At 40.8% G+C, this 13,344-nt stretch overlaps 1 protein-coding gene across 3 annotated transcripts in view; it reads left to right on the plus strand.

The window, feature by feature from the left end:
• Window positions 1-766: 766 nt before the first annotated feature.
• The window catches only part of gfra1a (gdnf family receptor alpha 1a), a 124,759-nt gene continuing 112,181 nt past the window's right edge, over window positions 767-13,344 (plus strand). For 2 of the 3 annotated variants that reach the window (XM_037783032.1, XM_037783034.1), the window contains exons 1-3: window positions 6,291-6,747; window positions 7,839-8,144; window positions 9,991-10,071. In XM_037783032.1, coding sequence (XP_037638960.1) covers window positions 6,708-6,747; window positions 7,839-8,144; window positions 9,991-10,071 — 427 coding nt within the window. In that variant the 5' untranslated portion in view covers window positions 6,291-6,707. Of the gene's footprint in view, window positions 860-6,290; window positions 6,748-7,838; window positions 8,145-9,990; window positions 10,072-13,344 lie in introns of those variants that run through there. The other variant, XM_037783033.1, reaches the window with a different exon arrangement.

A 13,344-nucleotide genomic window follows, 5' to 3' on the forward strand; every position in this document is an offset into this window, starting at 1 on the left:
CCCTAATCAGTAGACGTTAGCTTTGCCTGTGACGCAGCTTTCAGGAGTGACCTAGTGATGGGAGTTTCGGCTCTTTTTAGGGAGCCAGATCATTTAGCTCAGCTCACCAAGAAGAGCCGGCTCTTTCGGCTCCCAAACGGCTCTTCATTTTACTTCACTTCTGCCTTCTATAATTCAGCCAAATTTAGTGCTGTTTTGACCTATGATTAGTATGTGTGCAGATATATCACTTAAATTATTCAATTTAATTATACTAAACCTTATAATTTCCAGAATACCATCATTTTACATGCTGCTTCGTTTCCGACTGTCACTTATCTTGTCTGCTATTCGCACACCGCTCTCTTTATTTATTCTAATTTATAGCACCTGTGGTCTTCCCGGGTAAATTTTTGAGGACCACAGGTGTCATTATGTGCTGCCATTAAAAACAACAACAAAAAAAAACTTTTAAATGGTTGCAAAACAATATTCTAACTAAACTTTTACATCTACCCGTCTGTGATAATCCATCAACATTATGTTCCTCCGATAACTACAGTCAAAATAATTCATAATTTCTAAGTTTTTAAAATAAACAAATTTCACCAAAATGAGGTTTATTAACCTTAAATTCCAAAAAAGAAGTGTAAAACTCGTGGTTTGGCCAAAGTTGGTGTAACACAGAATTGGGTGATAATTTATACCGTATGCTTTATAAACAGTCAAACCAGATTGTTCCGGGAAGATAAAAGTTGCATGGTCGATGGGACAGGAGGGTTAAAACTTCCCTTTCACTTAAAAGAGCCGGCTCTTTGAACCGGCTCGTTCGTGACGACACATCACTAGAATGGCAGCCCCGGCCCTGCAGCTAACACCGGTTGGTTTGCTCTATTTATTTATTACTATTAAGACTAACATTGCTGATAAACGATAGGGACAAGTCACGGTGTATTGTGATGAATATGTCATGTATGTTATTAAATTATTTGCCTTCTTAGAGTCACCATTTATTAATTTACAGCAGTGTTAGCTAGCTAACTGTGGTGCCAAAGAGTATATATTGACCAAGATGGTGACAGTCAGCATTCTACAATTCGTTCCCATAATACCAGACAGGTAGATCATCTTCACCTGGACATAATTAATACCAGACAGGTAGATCATATTCACCTGGACATAATTAATACCAGACAGGTAGATCATCTTCACCTGGACATAATTAATACCAGACAGGTAGATCATCTTCACCTGGACATAATTAATACCAGACAGGTAGATCATCTTCACCTGGACATAATTAATACCAGACAGGTAGATCATCTTCACCTGGACATAATTAATACCAGACAGGTAGATCATCTTCACCTGGACATAATTAATACCAGACAGGTAGATCATCTTCACCTGGACATAATTAATACTAGACAGGTAGATCATCTTCACCTGGACATAATTTATACCAGACAGGTAGATCATCTTCACCTGGACATAATTAATACCAGACAGGTAGATCATCTTCACCTGGACATAATTAATACTAGACAGGTAGATCATCTTCACCTGGACATAATTAATACCAGACAGGTAGATCATCTTCACCTGGACATAATTAATACCAGACAGGTAGATCATCTTCACCTGGACATAATTAATACCAGACAGGTAGATCATCTTCACCTGGACATAATTAATACCAGACAGGTAGATCATCTTCACCTGGACATAATTAATACTAGACAGGTAGATCATCTTCACCTGGACATAATTAATACCAGACAGGTAGATCATCTTCACCTGGACATAATTAATACCAGACAGGTAGATCATCTTCACCTGGACATAATTAATACTAGACAGGTAGATCATCCTCACCTGCCTTTTTACAAAACAAGACATGGCCAGTACTCCATCAGATATCGTGGTGTACAAATATGGAACATCAAAAAGATAAGATAAGATAGGATAAGATAAGATATAACTTTATTAATCCCGAAGGAAATTCTTGTGCCAGAGATTGCTCAAAAATACAACAAAATTACAACAAGTTCAAGTATATAAAATACAAGTGTCTAAAATAAACAAAAGTCCTATTTCTAGCACCAGTGCCTAATAGAATAACAATTAAGTAAGATACATTTAGTAAAATTAGTAAATAAGATAAGATAAGTAAAATAAAAAAGGTTAAGTGAGCTAACAAACAGAAGGAGGTGGCTTCTTGACCTCTCCTCACACATTTTTTTTTTTTTTCATTGACTGGATTTTTTCAGCGCCCAGCAGTACAGTTACGCCTCCGCCATTCTGGACTGAAAGCGACTACTGGGACGCCAGTAAAACGTCCACCTAAGAAAGCGCAGTACAAAAGTAAAACAAAATGATTTTTATTCTATTGTCATATTCTACCGAAATGGCCTGTGTTGAACAATGAAATGTTATAAATATAATAACCAGTCCAAAATGGTGGCAGCGGCTGTTGTCAAAAAAACACCGGAGTTTCGCCTGTTTGCTTCTATACTCTTTGGTGCCGAAAAAGTTGAATCATACACTTCTAGGGACTTTTACTTTGGAAGATATCTAAATTAATACGGCAAAAATGTTTGATTTTCAGCATGTATGTAGTCAGAGATGTCCTGAAGTCAAATATATCAGTCATTGTCAGGATTTATTAATACATTTCCCTCACAAATTAGTGGTATTTTCTTTTTAATTTATAAGGGACATGTAATGTTTTATACTTCTGATGAATATAATCCAATCAGTCTTATTTCCATATTTGTATTTTGTATATACAGTTCCCTTTGTTAACACCTTATTTTGAAAAGCGGACGTAGTCCCACATGTATACTTCCTCTAACTTCTCCAAGGTGGTCTCTAGCTCTCCCGTCAGCTCCGTTCTCTTTATCCATCCATGGTCAGCTCCATCGGGGCCGTTTGAATGCATTTAACATACATGTCAGTATCTGGGTGCTCTACAGTCGTAGCGTCATACAGCAGGTGTTTTAAGCGTTTTTCAGTAATATACCTCCTTTGAAGTATTTTTTAAGTCACACTGTCATTGATCAGTCCAGTCCTGACTCTACTGTGGTTCTGTTGGACGTTATGAAGTGCTGTATCGGCACAGTCAGCTCTCTCAACAGTAATCCATCGAGACTCGCCGCCTTCATTTATCACACAATTCCCGACTTTGACCAATTTTCTCGTTTCATCACCGGGACTGAAAAAAGAGCTTCTGATCCGGTGCCATGAGGCACATTACCGTGTGAAACGTTAAATGACCCGAGGACTACATCATTCTGACATGCATTTGCAAAATTAATATCACATATTGATTGAGGCTTTTCATAAATCACCAGAGTGAGCCTTCCCCCTGACTGGCAACGCTCCCTTTGGAGACTTGAGAAAAGCAAAGTCATCAAATTGTAAGCAGACAATTATCCCCGGATAGTAGCCGCAGCCTGTCGTTCATTTGTACCCGATTTCTGTCTCTTCTTCCTGTCATGTTCTCTGTAAAAATAGCTGTGGACATTGGCCTGTGGTATATCTATTTAACAAAATTGAAAGCCATTTTGAAAAGTGACTGCAGGATTGATTCATCGTACCTACCTAATCACTGCTTCCTTTTCAATAAGGGATTATTCACTGACGTTTAAATAAGCTATTTCATCCCATCTCCCTCTCTCTCTCTCTCTCTCTCTCTCTGTGTGTGTGTGTGAGGGTTGATTTACTGCGCTGGTCGCCAGCATCCTTGATTGATTCAGCCCAGTCTTTAATGCAGAGAGAGGGGATCATTGACATAGTCTGCTCCCATGTATTTAGCCAAGTGGATTAGCCTCTGAATGGACCATATAGGCAATCAATAAGCTATAGGAAGGCCTACATGATGCATCATCCCTGTTATTATTATCATGCTCTGTTTGGTAAATTCATATATTGATCAAACAGAGGTGTTTTGATGCTCATTTTCCCAACATGAAATATCGAGCATTGTTTGATGATACATGATTTAATAATATAATTATTTATAATAGTGACCTTTACTTTAAAACCACCAACAGATGGCGACAGTCACACAGTGTCCAGTCCTCCTCTGGGTGGACTCAGCACAGCGCTGCTGTCAGGATGCTTCAGCTGACATATTTTATATTACAACACCTGAAGTGTGTCATCATCATCAACAGCCTACTCTTGTCACAGGTGGCAGCTAATGTTGCATAACATTTTTTTTTTTTTTTGTGTCATTTGGCAAATGGGATTAAAGCAAGCTGGGAGGAGCCACACACACTAACATGCTTGACATATCATGAATCAGGCTGAAATATGTCCAGTCATTTTTACACTCAAGTGGCACTCTTCTGATCTAACAAATTGCCATATAAGCTACTCCTTATGTTGCTTTTATATTAATCAAAATGCACTAGAGTCATGCTCTTTGCTCTCTCCTTGTCTGCACATACATACTGAAATGTATATTTCATTTAATAACATCTTAAATGTATCCACATGTGGTTATATAGTGCGGCCTCTGTGCGTTTTAATGGACTGGAAAAGTGATTACTTTTTTTTTTCTACATCTGTGAGTATGTGAGCTGGAGAGTTTATTAAAAGTAAACACCATAAAAATACTATAATAACCCCAAAGAGAGTTGTAGTGAGTGTGCAACTGCAGCGATGATGGTAACCTTTCTAAAATCATTGTGCTTGTATGCACCCGCTGGGACTCCGGCGCTCATTAGTGAGTCAAGTATTCAAGTATCAACTATTAGGACTTTAAGAACTTTTAACATGCACTATCTGCCTTTAAACATGCACTATCTGCCTTTAAACATGCACTGTCTGCAACCATCTTGGACTCTAACCACTGGCGCACTTTACACTTACTTTACACTATTCATCCTATATACCACTTTATAGACTGCACATATGTACATATTACATTTATTTATTGCACATACTACATTTATTTATTGACACACTATGTTCACCCATTCACTCTGTATCTTTTATATCTCTATTATTGTTTTTTTTTATAATTGTTGTATACCTTTACCTCTCCTGTGTTTCACTCTGTTTGCTGATGTAGCTGCTTTGACACCTGAATTAATAAAGGTTCATCTTATCTTATCTTATCTTAAAGGTCCCATATTGTGCTAATTTTCAGGTTCATACTTGTATTTTGTGTTTCTACTAGAACATGTTCACATGCTAAAATGTTAAAAAAAAACTTTATTTTCCTCGTTCTGTCGGCCTGAATATTTCTGTATTTACCCCCTGTCTGAAACGCTCCGTTTTAGCGCATTTTGACAGAAATTGCAACAGCTTGGGTCCTTGTGTACTTCCTGGCAGCTGATGACATTCACATACACTGCAACCAGGAATAATCTGGGACAGATTTGGAATATTTACATTTAAAATTGTGTCAAGGGTCTAAATATTGTATATTCGTGACATAACGAATGGGCAGAAATCCTGACAGCTTGTTTCAAATGCAGAGTTTAGGAATACGGGCTTTGTGTGTTTCCCTGTGGATTGAGTGTTTCGATACTTTCACAGTATTTATATATCACTTAAACCTGCTTTCTAATAAAAAAACATGAAAATCTCACTTTTTTATAATATGGGACCTTTAAGTGAGCTTAAAGCTAATTGTTTGTTTTCTGCGCTTCCATTGTAAAAATATTACTATAATAATAAGAGAGTCAGAAGGTGTATCTTTGTACATTTATGATCAGATTAAGGTACTTTTAGTGTGAGGTGGAAGCTGGCAGTCTCCTCCTGCTGAATGCAGCAGACAGCAGTGGAGCTCCAGTTGAATTTTCATGTCTTTTATATTATAAAGCTGGTTTTAAGTGCTACGTAAATACTGTTAAACTATCAAAACGCTCAATATATGGAGAAACACAAACAGCCAGTGTTCAGAAATTGTGCGTTTGAAACAAGCCGTTGGGATTTCTGTCCATTTGTGATGTCACAAATATACAACATATTAGAACTAGCACTAAAACGGAGCGTTTCAGACAGAGGGTGAATACAGGTATATTCAAGCTGACAGTATGAGGAAAATAAAGTTTTTTTTTAAACATTACAGCATGTAAACATGTTCTAGTAGAAACACAAAATACAAATATGAACCTGAAAATGAGAACAATATGGGACCTTTAAAGCTAATTGTTTGTTTTTCTGTGCTTCCATTGTAAAATATTATACTAATAAGAGAGTCAGAAGGTGTATCTTTGTACATTTATGATCAGATAGTGTACTTTAGTGTGAGGTGGAAGCTGGCAGTCTCTCCTGCTGAATGCAGCAGACAGCAGTGGAGCTCCAGTTGGCTGAGTGCGCTCAGACGCTCAGACGCTCAGACGCATCTCACTGCTGGCTGGAGTTGGAGGACACCGTCCACGTCTCTTCTTCCACCGCTGTGTCCTCTGATCTGATCCTGTGTCTTTGTCTCCCGGCGGTGAGAAGACCACCCGCACGGGAGCAGAAAGAAAAGAAAAGACCACTTCCTCTTTTGTCTACTAAGAGTCAGAGAAACTGAATCCGGACTGGACACTTATTGGATTTTATTTCTCACATGAGTCGAGCTGGATGTACAGCGGAGCGCGCACTGCTGCGTCTTTTCAATGGATTTCAGTCCAGTGGAAGAAGTACCCTGGGAATCAAACTACTGTTAAGTCGCTTTTAGTCCGCACATTTTGTTCCAATTTATATTTCACACGGAGAGGAAGACGATGATCCTCCCAGTGTTGTATGTCCTTCTGCCTCTTTTGGGTAAGTTTGATTTTATTGGCACCAACAGCTGATACTAATCCATCCCATAGGTGCATGTTAGGGGCTGAATTGTGAGCTCTGTTAATGAAGGGTAAAGCTTGGCTCACTGGGAGTCTGTGTGGAGGCTACTGGAGTCCAAACTGCTCCAAATAAAGTCAGCACGATAATGAAAACCTTCACTCAAGTGCACGTTTTCATCTGCGTGATGGAACTGAGTAAACTAGCTGCAGGGATCACAAAGTTGTCAAGCTTTCAATCAATCACATGCAACCAAACATGCAATATTTTGTGCAGATGTAGGTGTGCTTTTTATGTCACTGGGGTTCAAATATTACTGAATATTTCCTGTGAACAAACAGCCAGCATTATTATGTTTCACTTTTTTTCATGCAACCAAACATGCATTGTTTTGTGCAGATGTAGGTGTGCTTTTTTTATGTCACTTGGATTAAAATATTACTGAATATTTCCTGTGAACAAATGAGGGTAAAGCTTGGCAGAGGCATGCAGCTGCTCACTGGGAGTCTGTGTGGAGGCTACTGTAGTCCGAACTGCTCTAAATAAAGTCAACCAGATAATGAAACCTTCACTCAAGTGCACGTTTTCATCTAAATAATAATTATGTGCTGCTGAAGACATGTAAATCCAGAGGACAGATGGTCATTTTGTAATGGGTTGTGTATGAATAATTGTGATGTGTTTTTTTTTTTTTTTTGTCTGATGGGTCTGACTTGTCTGTCTGTCTATGGTAACAGTATGTCTATTGTATGTGTACTTTTTCTCAAACCGAGCTGCCTATGGATGCAAAATTAATTTCAGTGCAAACTGACAAAGTTGCATCGTAATGTATCGTGTCTGCATGATGAAACTCGGTAAACTAGCTGCAGGGATCAAGAAGTTGTCAAGTAAACTGCTTTCAATCACATGCAACCAAACATGCATTGTTTGGTGGAGATGTAGGTGTGTTTTTTTATGTTACTGGGGTTAAAATATTACTGAATATTTCCAGTGAGCAAATGAGCAAACAGATGCATTATTATGTTTCACTTTTATTATGAGCCTCTAATTCTAAATGCCACCTCTGTCTCCAGATGTGTTGTCTTACGCGGAGGAGAACCTGCGTGCTGGAGCCAGCCGGCTGGACTGTGTGAGGGCCAGCGAGCAGTGCCTGAAGGAGCAGGGGTGCAGCACCAAGTACCGCACCATGAGGCAGTGCGTGGCCGGCGGCAAGGAGAGCAACTTCAGCTTGACGGCCGGTCAGGAGGCCAGGGACGAGTGCAGGAGCGCCATGGACGCGCTCAAACAGAGCCCTCTGTACAACTGCAGATGTAAACGGGGCATGAAGAAAGAGAAGAACTGCCTGCGCATTTACTGGGGGATCTATCAGACATTACAAGGTTGGTTTCAGTGCCTCCTTTTTCTGATTAGAGAATGAACCAATTGCACAATATTGCTCTTTTCTGTCCTGGATTTGCCATAAAACCTCCTCAAAGTCCCTCAGGGGTCTTTGTTTGGGTGGACTGCTACATTAAGAGAAGCAGCTTCTGTTAATGTGAAATGCACATTCCCTATAGGGGTTTCTAATCTGCTCTGTAAAGGGGTGAGAGAGGATTAGTTGCCCCAGCTCCTCCCACTGTTGTACCCTCCCTCCTCCTTCCAGCTCCTCCCCCATCCCTGCTATACCACAAACACACAAAAACTCCAAAAGTAGCACACAGATATGTATCCATCAGCAGCCCAATGGTCCAATCACTCAACTTTCATTCAAATTTGGCCCCAGACTCGGTCCACAGCAGAGCCGAGATACTTTTTGACCTCCTAAATCACTTTTCCTCGAAGGTAATGGAGCGTGAAGCCCCTCAGCGCTGGCAGTGCCATCTTTAAGTGTTGATCATAGCAGGGGAGGATGGAGGGGGGGGGGGGGGGCTTTTAGTCCCTAAACTGCATCCAGCCCATCGCCAGCGAGTCGACTTCCAGTTGTGCAACACAGCTGACCAACCTGCCTAATCAAGCGTGTGGCTCTGTGCCAGCGTGGATATCGACTGACCCAAATAACGCATGTCACTTGCAGGCCAGTGTGAGGGGTGAAAGATGATAAACAAAACTGGAGGGGGGTTCAAAACAAATCCATCTTTCTATCTATCCATCTATCCATTTATCTATTAGGACTGGGACTATACACCTACTGGATCTACCGATTACTACCACGATACTTGGGTGCCGTTTCGATATGTAATGTGATTTTTAAGTATTGCGATTCGATATTATGATTTATTGCGATTTTTGTTAACTCTTTTTAACACTAGACCATGGGAAAAAGTTGAATCATACACTTCTAGGGACTTTTACTTTGGAAAATCTCTAAATTAATACTGAAAAATGTTTGATTTTCAGCATTTATATAGTCAGAGATGTCCTGAAGTCAAATATATCAGGATCATTGTCAGGATTTATTAATACATCTCCCTCACTAATTAGTGGTATTTTCTTTTTAATTTATAAGGGACATGTAATGTTTAATACTTCTGGTGAATATAATCCAATCAATCGTATTTCCATATATGTATTTTGTATATACAGTTCCTTTTGTTAACACCTTATTTTGAAAACCGGACGTAGCCCATGTGTCTACTTCCTCTAACTTCTCCAATGTGGTCTCTAGCTCTCCCGTCAGCTCCGTTCTCTTTATCCATCCATGGTCAGCTCCATCGGGGCCGTTTGAATGCATTTAACATAAATGTCAGTATATGGGTGCTCTACAGTCGTAGCGTCGGCCCATTTGACCACGGAGATGAGAGCGACGGCCGGCTCGACCGCCACGTTACCGCGATACGATAACGTTTCCTCTCTGTGACAGAGTTAGCATGCAGCTTTAGCCGTGATGTCTAGCTCTGCTTTTCCTGTCAATGTGTGAAACCCAAAGTGTTTAGATCCTTTACTGGATGTGTAGTGTTTACCACGCTGGATTTAACATGTGAGGGTGCAGGTCGTAACCACGACGACCCTCCAACGTTTTCTACTTTCTCGTTTCGGCTCGCTCCGGTTTGTTTTGGTTGACGGATACGGAACGGATATGACGTCACGTTACTCAGACTACAACAATAAAAGCGGTTACTTCTTTCGACCTCCACATAGACTCAAATGAAGCAACTATATCGATTCTGGCATTATCTATCTGTCTATCTATCTATCTATCTATCTATCTATCTATCTATCTATAACATCTGCTCATCTTCCTCACAGGTAATGACTTCTTGGAGGACTCTCCGTATGAAACCATGAACAGCCGTCTCTCTGACATTTTCCGCCTGGCTCCCATCATCGGTAAGAATGAAACAAATCTGTCCTATGGAGGCTTCTCACTCCATGTATTTTTATTTTCGTTGTTTCATTGGTCACCCATCTCAGTTGAGATACGGTTAAGCTCCACGCTGTGCATGCTCTCTCCGAGGGTTATCTGTGTGTCAAGTATTTATCCTCCCTCATCCTCTCCGCTCTCTGTCTTTCTCTCCGCTTGTTCTCGCCCCAGCGATATTGCATGCCGGCTGGAAGTGACCTTGCATGGGGAGCTATAGTTCTGAGTCTCATCAAGCAGTGGATAAATGCTTCAGATGTAGAGAGAGAGAGAGAGAGAGAGAGAGAGATAGAGAGAGAGAGGGAGGGCTCTGTTGTCGCTGGTGTTATTTCACTGTGATTGTGGACAGCTTCCTCCTGCTTGAATCCACTTGTTGAAAAGAGTGAGTGTGAGTTACGTGGGAGAGCATCTTTCTGTGTGTGTGCAGGAGCGATGCTGACAAGAGCCTCTAGATGGCGATGTTATTCCCTTCTTCACCGTTGAGACAGTTGTTGCTATTTGAGAGCCTGATCTATGAAAGTGGCGCAATCATGTAGCCGCTCACATTTTCATTATCACGCTGCAGGTGATGAGTGGTGTGTCAAATCAAACAGACGCCAGAACAAGGCTGATATTATGACCTCTTTTGATAGAGAGGAGTCTTTTTCTTTCTGTTTCCTCTGTCATTTGGATCTCACAATAGGCTGATTTGCCCCTAAACCGATGTTTCTGTGAGATCATAATGTGGGTGGTGAGATGCAGATAAACAAAATCTTGGCCTGAGTACTGACTTCATGACCAATTTGCCTTTGGCCTGTTCTTTCCTCTTCCGACTTTCAATAGAAAACTTTTCAAAGGAGAAACCCACCATGTCGTCTCACTATATATGTCTCCGGCCCTTAATATGGCAGCCGGTCTCAGGAAGGACGAGACACCCCCCAGGCCATCAGTGCTGACGCATGTGTAGCGCAGGATCATAGTTCACGTCTCAGGCAGGTGACATCTATCGACGGTCGGAGCTGTAGGATCCTGGAGAGAGAACAGACAGATTTATGGTGTCATTCTTATAGTGAAGGAAGGACCTCCTTATTTCATGTCCACATACCTCTTCATGTTGATTGATGGCTTTACATATGCAGTATATCTCTCTCTGTGAGCGGCAGACATCAGATCAACCTCTGAGAGTCTGTCATTAAAGGACAGTTATGGAGAGAAGGGTTGTATTTATTTCATTATTAATTAATCTTTTGGTAATTTTTTTTATCACTTCATTAATTCCCAGAGCCCAAGCTGACGTCTTCAGATTGCTTGTTTGGTCTGAACAACAGTTCAAAATCCAAAAACATTCAATTTATAATAATATAAAACAGGAAATCTGTCACAATTGAGTAGTTGAGAAACATTTGTTTCTAAATGACGAGTTGTTGTTTTCATTTTCAATCGATTTCAGTTCTTCAGTTTCCAACCTTTTTGGCTTGTGACCACTTTGAATGAAGAAATATCCACATGTGACCCCTCATTACAGGGTTAGAGATGAGCGATCTTAAGCCAAGTTCACGCTACACCACTTGTTGTCTTGTAATCGGGAGTCTTTAATCATCTTTAGTCGTTGTGGTTTTCACACTACATGACTGACCGGAGACAGGAGGTCACACACTACAAGACCTTTCACCAGGAGTAAACCCCCGATGAGGTCTCCAAACTACATTTTGTCACCAAAACACGCGAGAAATACACATTAAATGACGTGATACCATACGAGAGACACATTTGCTGATGTTGCTGTTGGCAAATGTGTTTGCAAAATAGTCTGTTTCCACAATCTTTTTACTATTTATTCCTGTTGGTGCAACAACAACTTTGCTCTGTGTTTCAACACATGTGTTGCAACACATACAGTAAGTTCCTGTTGTTACAGGCGACCCCTCCTCCCCCATGTTACCCCTCAACCCGTGTCTCACGCTCTCATTGGCTGTAGCTCGTGGCCAGGGTCCCCGATAGGTCCAGATATTTAGCATGCTAGATATCTGGAATGTGTCTGCGAGGCATCGGCAAGCATCGGCGAGCAGTTCTCACATGACGCTCAAGCACCGATTTGCCTCTGATCTGGGGCTTTTTGTCGGGGATCTCCAAAACTGTCGGGCATTAGTTGATTTGTCGACTGATCGGTCATTTTGGTCGTATAGCCGACTAAGATTTCTTTAGTCGTTTAGTCATTTTTTATGCTTTTTTTCATGCTGAATGATTTATTTCCAGGAAACTTGTGAGCACATCTCTGGTAAACACAAGATTCAAAGTGGTGCTTTTGTGTGATTCTTTGTGGAGATCTACCGATTAAATCAGCTAATCGATTTGTCAAAAAAAATCTTATGAGCGTTTGTTGAATAAGAATTTCTTTGGTCAAGGACAGCCCTAGAAAAGTCAGAAAAAATGAACATAATATTGTGTAACAATAAATCTTTCTTTTCTTAATCATATTGTGACCCCTCGGATTTATCTTGGGACCCTTTGGGAGGTCCTGAACCATCGGGCTGATCGACTAGTTTCAGTGCTTGTCCAAATGTCTGTTAATGATGATTGACACCTTTGCATATCTCTCTCTTTTGTCATAGCATCAGATCAGCCTGGGTCTGTCATTAGAGTGCAGTTATGGAGTGCATGACGAGGAGTGATATGTTGGAAAGAGATGGGCCAGTGAAGTGGCGATAAGTATATAAGACAAAGCAGAAGGGGGACGAAGCTAGAAGGAGAATAGCATGTGATCATTAGAGGAGAATTGTAGAGCCGGAGCTGTGGATGGAGAGGTGAGAGCAGAAGGCTGCAGGGTTAATCAGTGAATGGCAGGGTGAGGCTAAGAGGACGGGGAGCACAGAAACAGAAAGCATGAGATCACTCTGCCTCCGCTGCTCTTTCTCTGGAAATGAAAGGGCAAGGTGACAGGAGAGGGATCGAGGCAGAAATGATTAGAGCTCAGAGCTTGTTTTTGATCACTCAGACAGCCCCGTACGTGTCACTTCTACGGCGCGGCACGCTGAACTGAGCAGAGAACTAGACATTTACAGAAAAACATACAGAGTTTGAAAAGGGGACCAATATGTAAAGTGCTCTCTGGGGATTCTCGTTTTTAAATTATGCAAATTTATAGATATCACCTCTGTGCCTTACTTTATTTAATTTCCTAATGACTCCAACGCTGCATGCACAATGTGAACCATGCAAATGAGTGTTGAATGCTCAAGTGAAATGTATGTGAACTATACGAC

The sequence above is a fragment of the Sebastes umbrosus genome, chromosome 10 (assembly GCF_015220745.1).
Source record: "Sebastes umbrosus isolate fSebUmb1 chromosome 10, fSebUmb1.pri, whole genome shotgun sequence".
NCBI lineage: Eukaryota > Metazoa > Chordata > Actinopteri > Perciformes > Sebastidae > Sebastes > Sebastes umbrosus.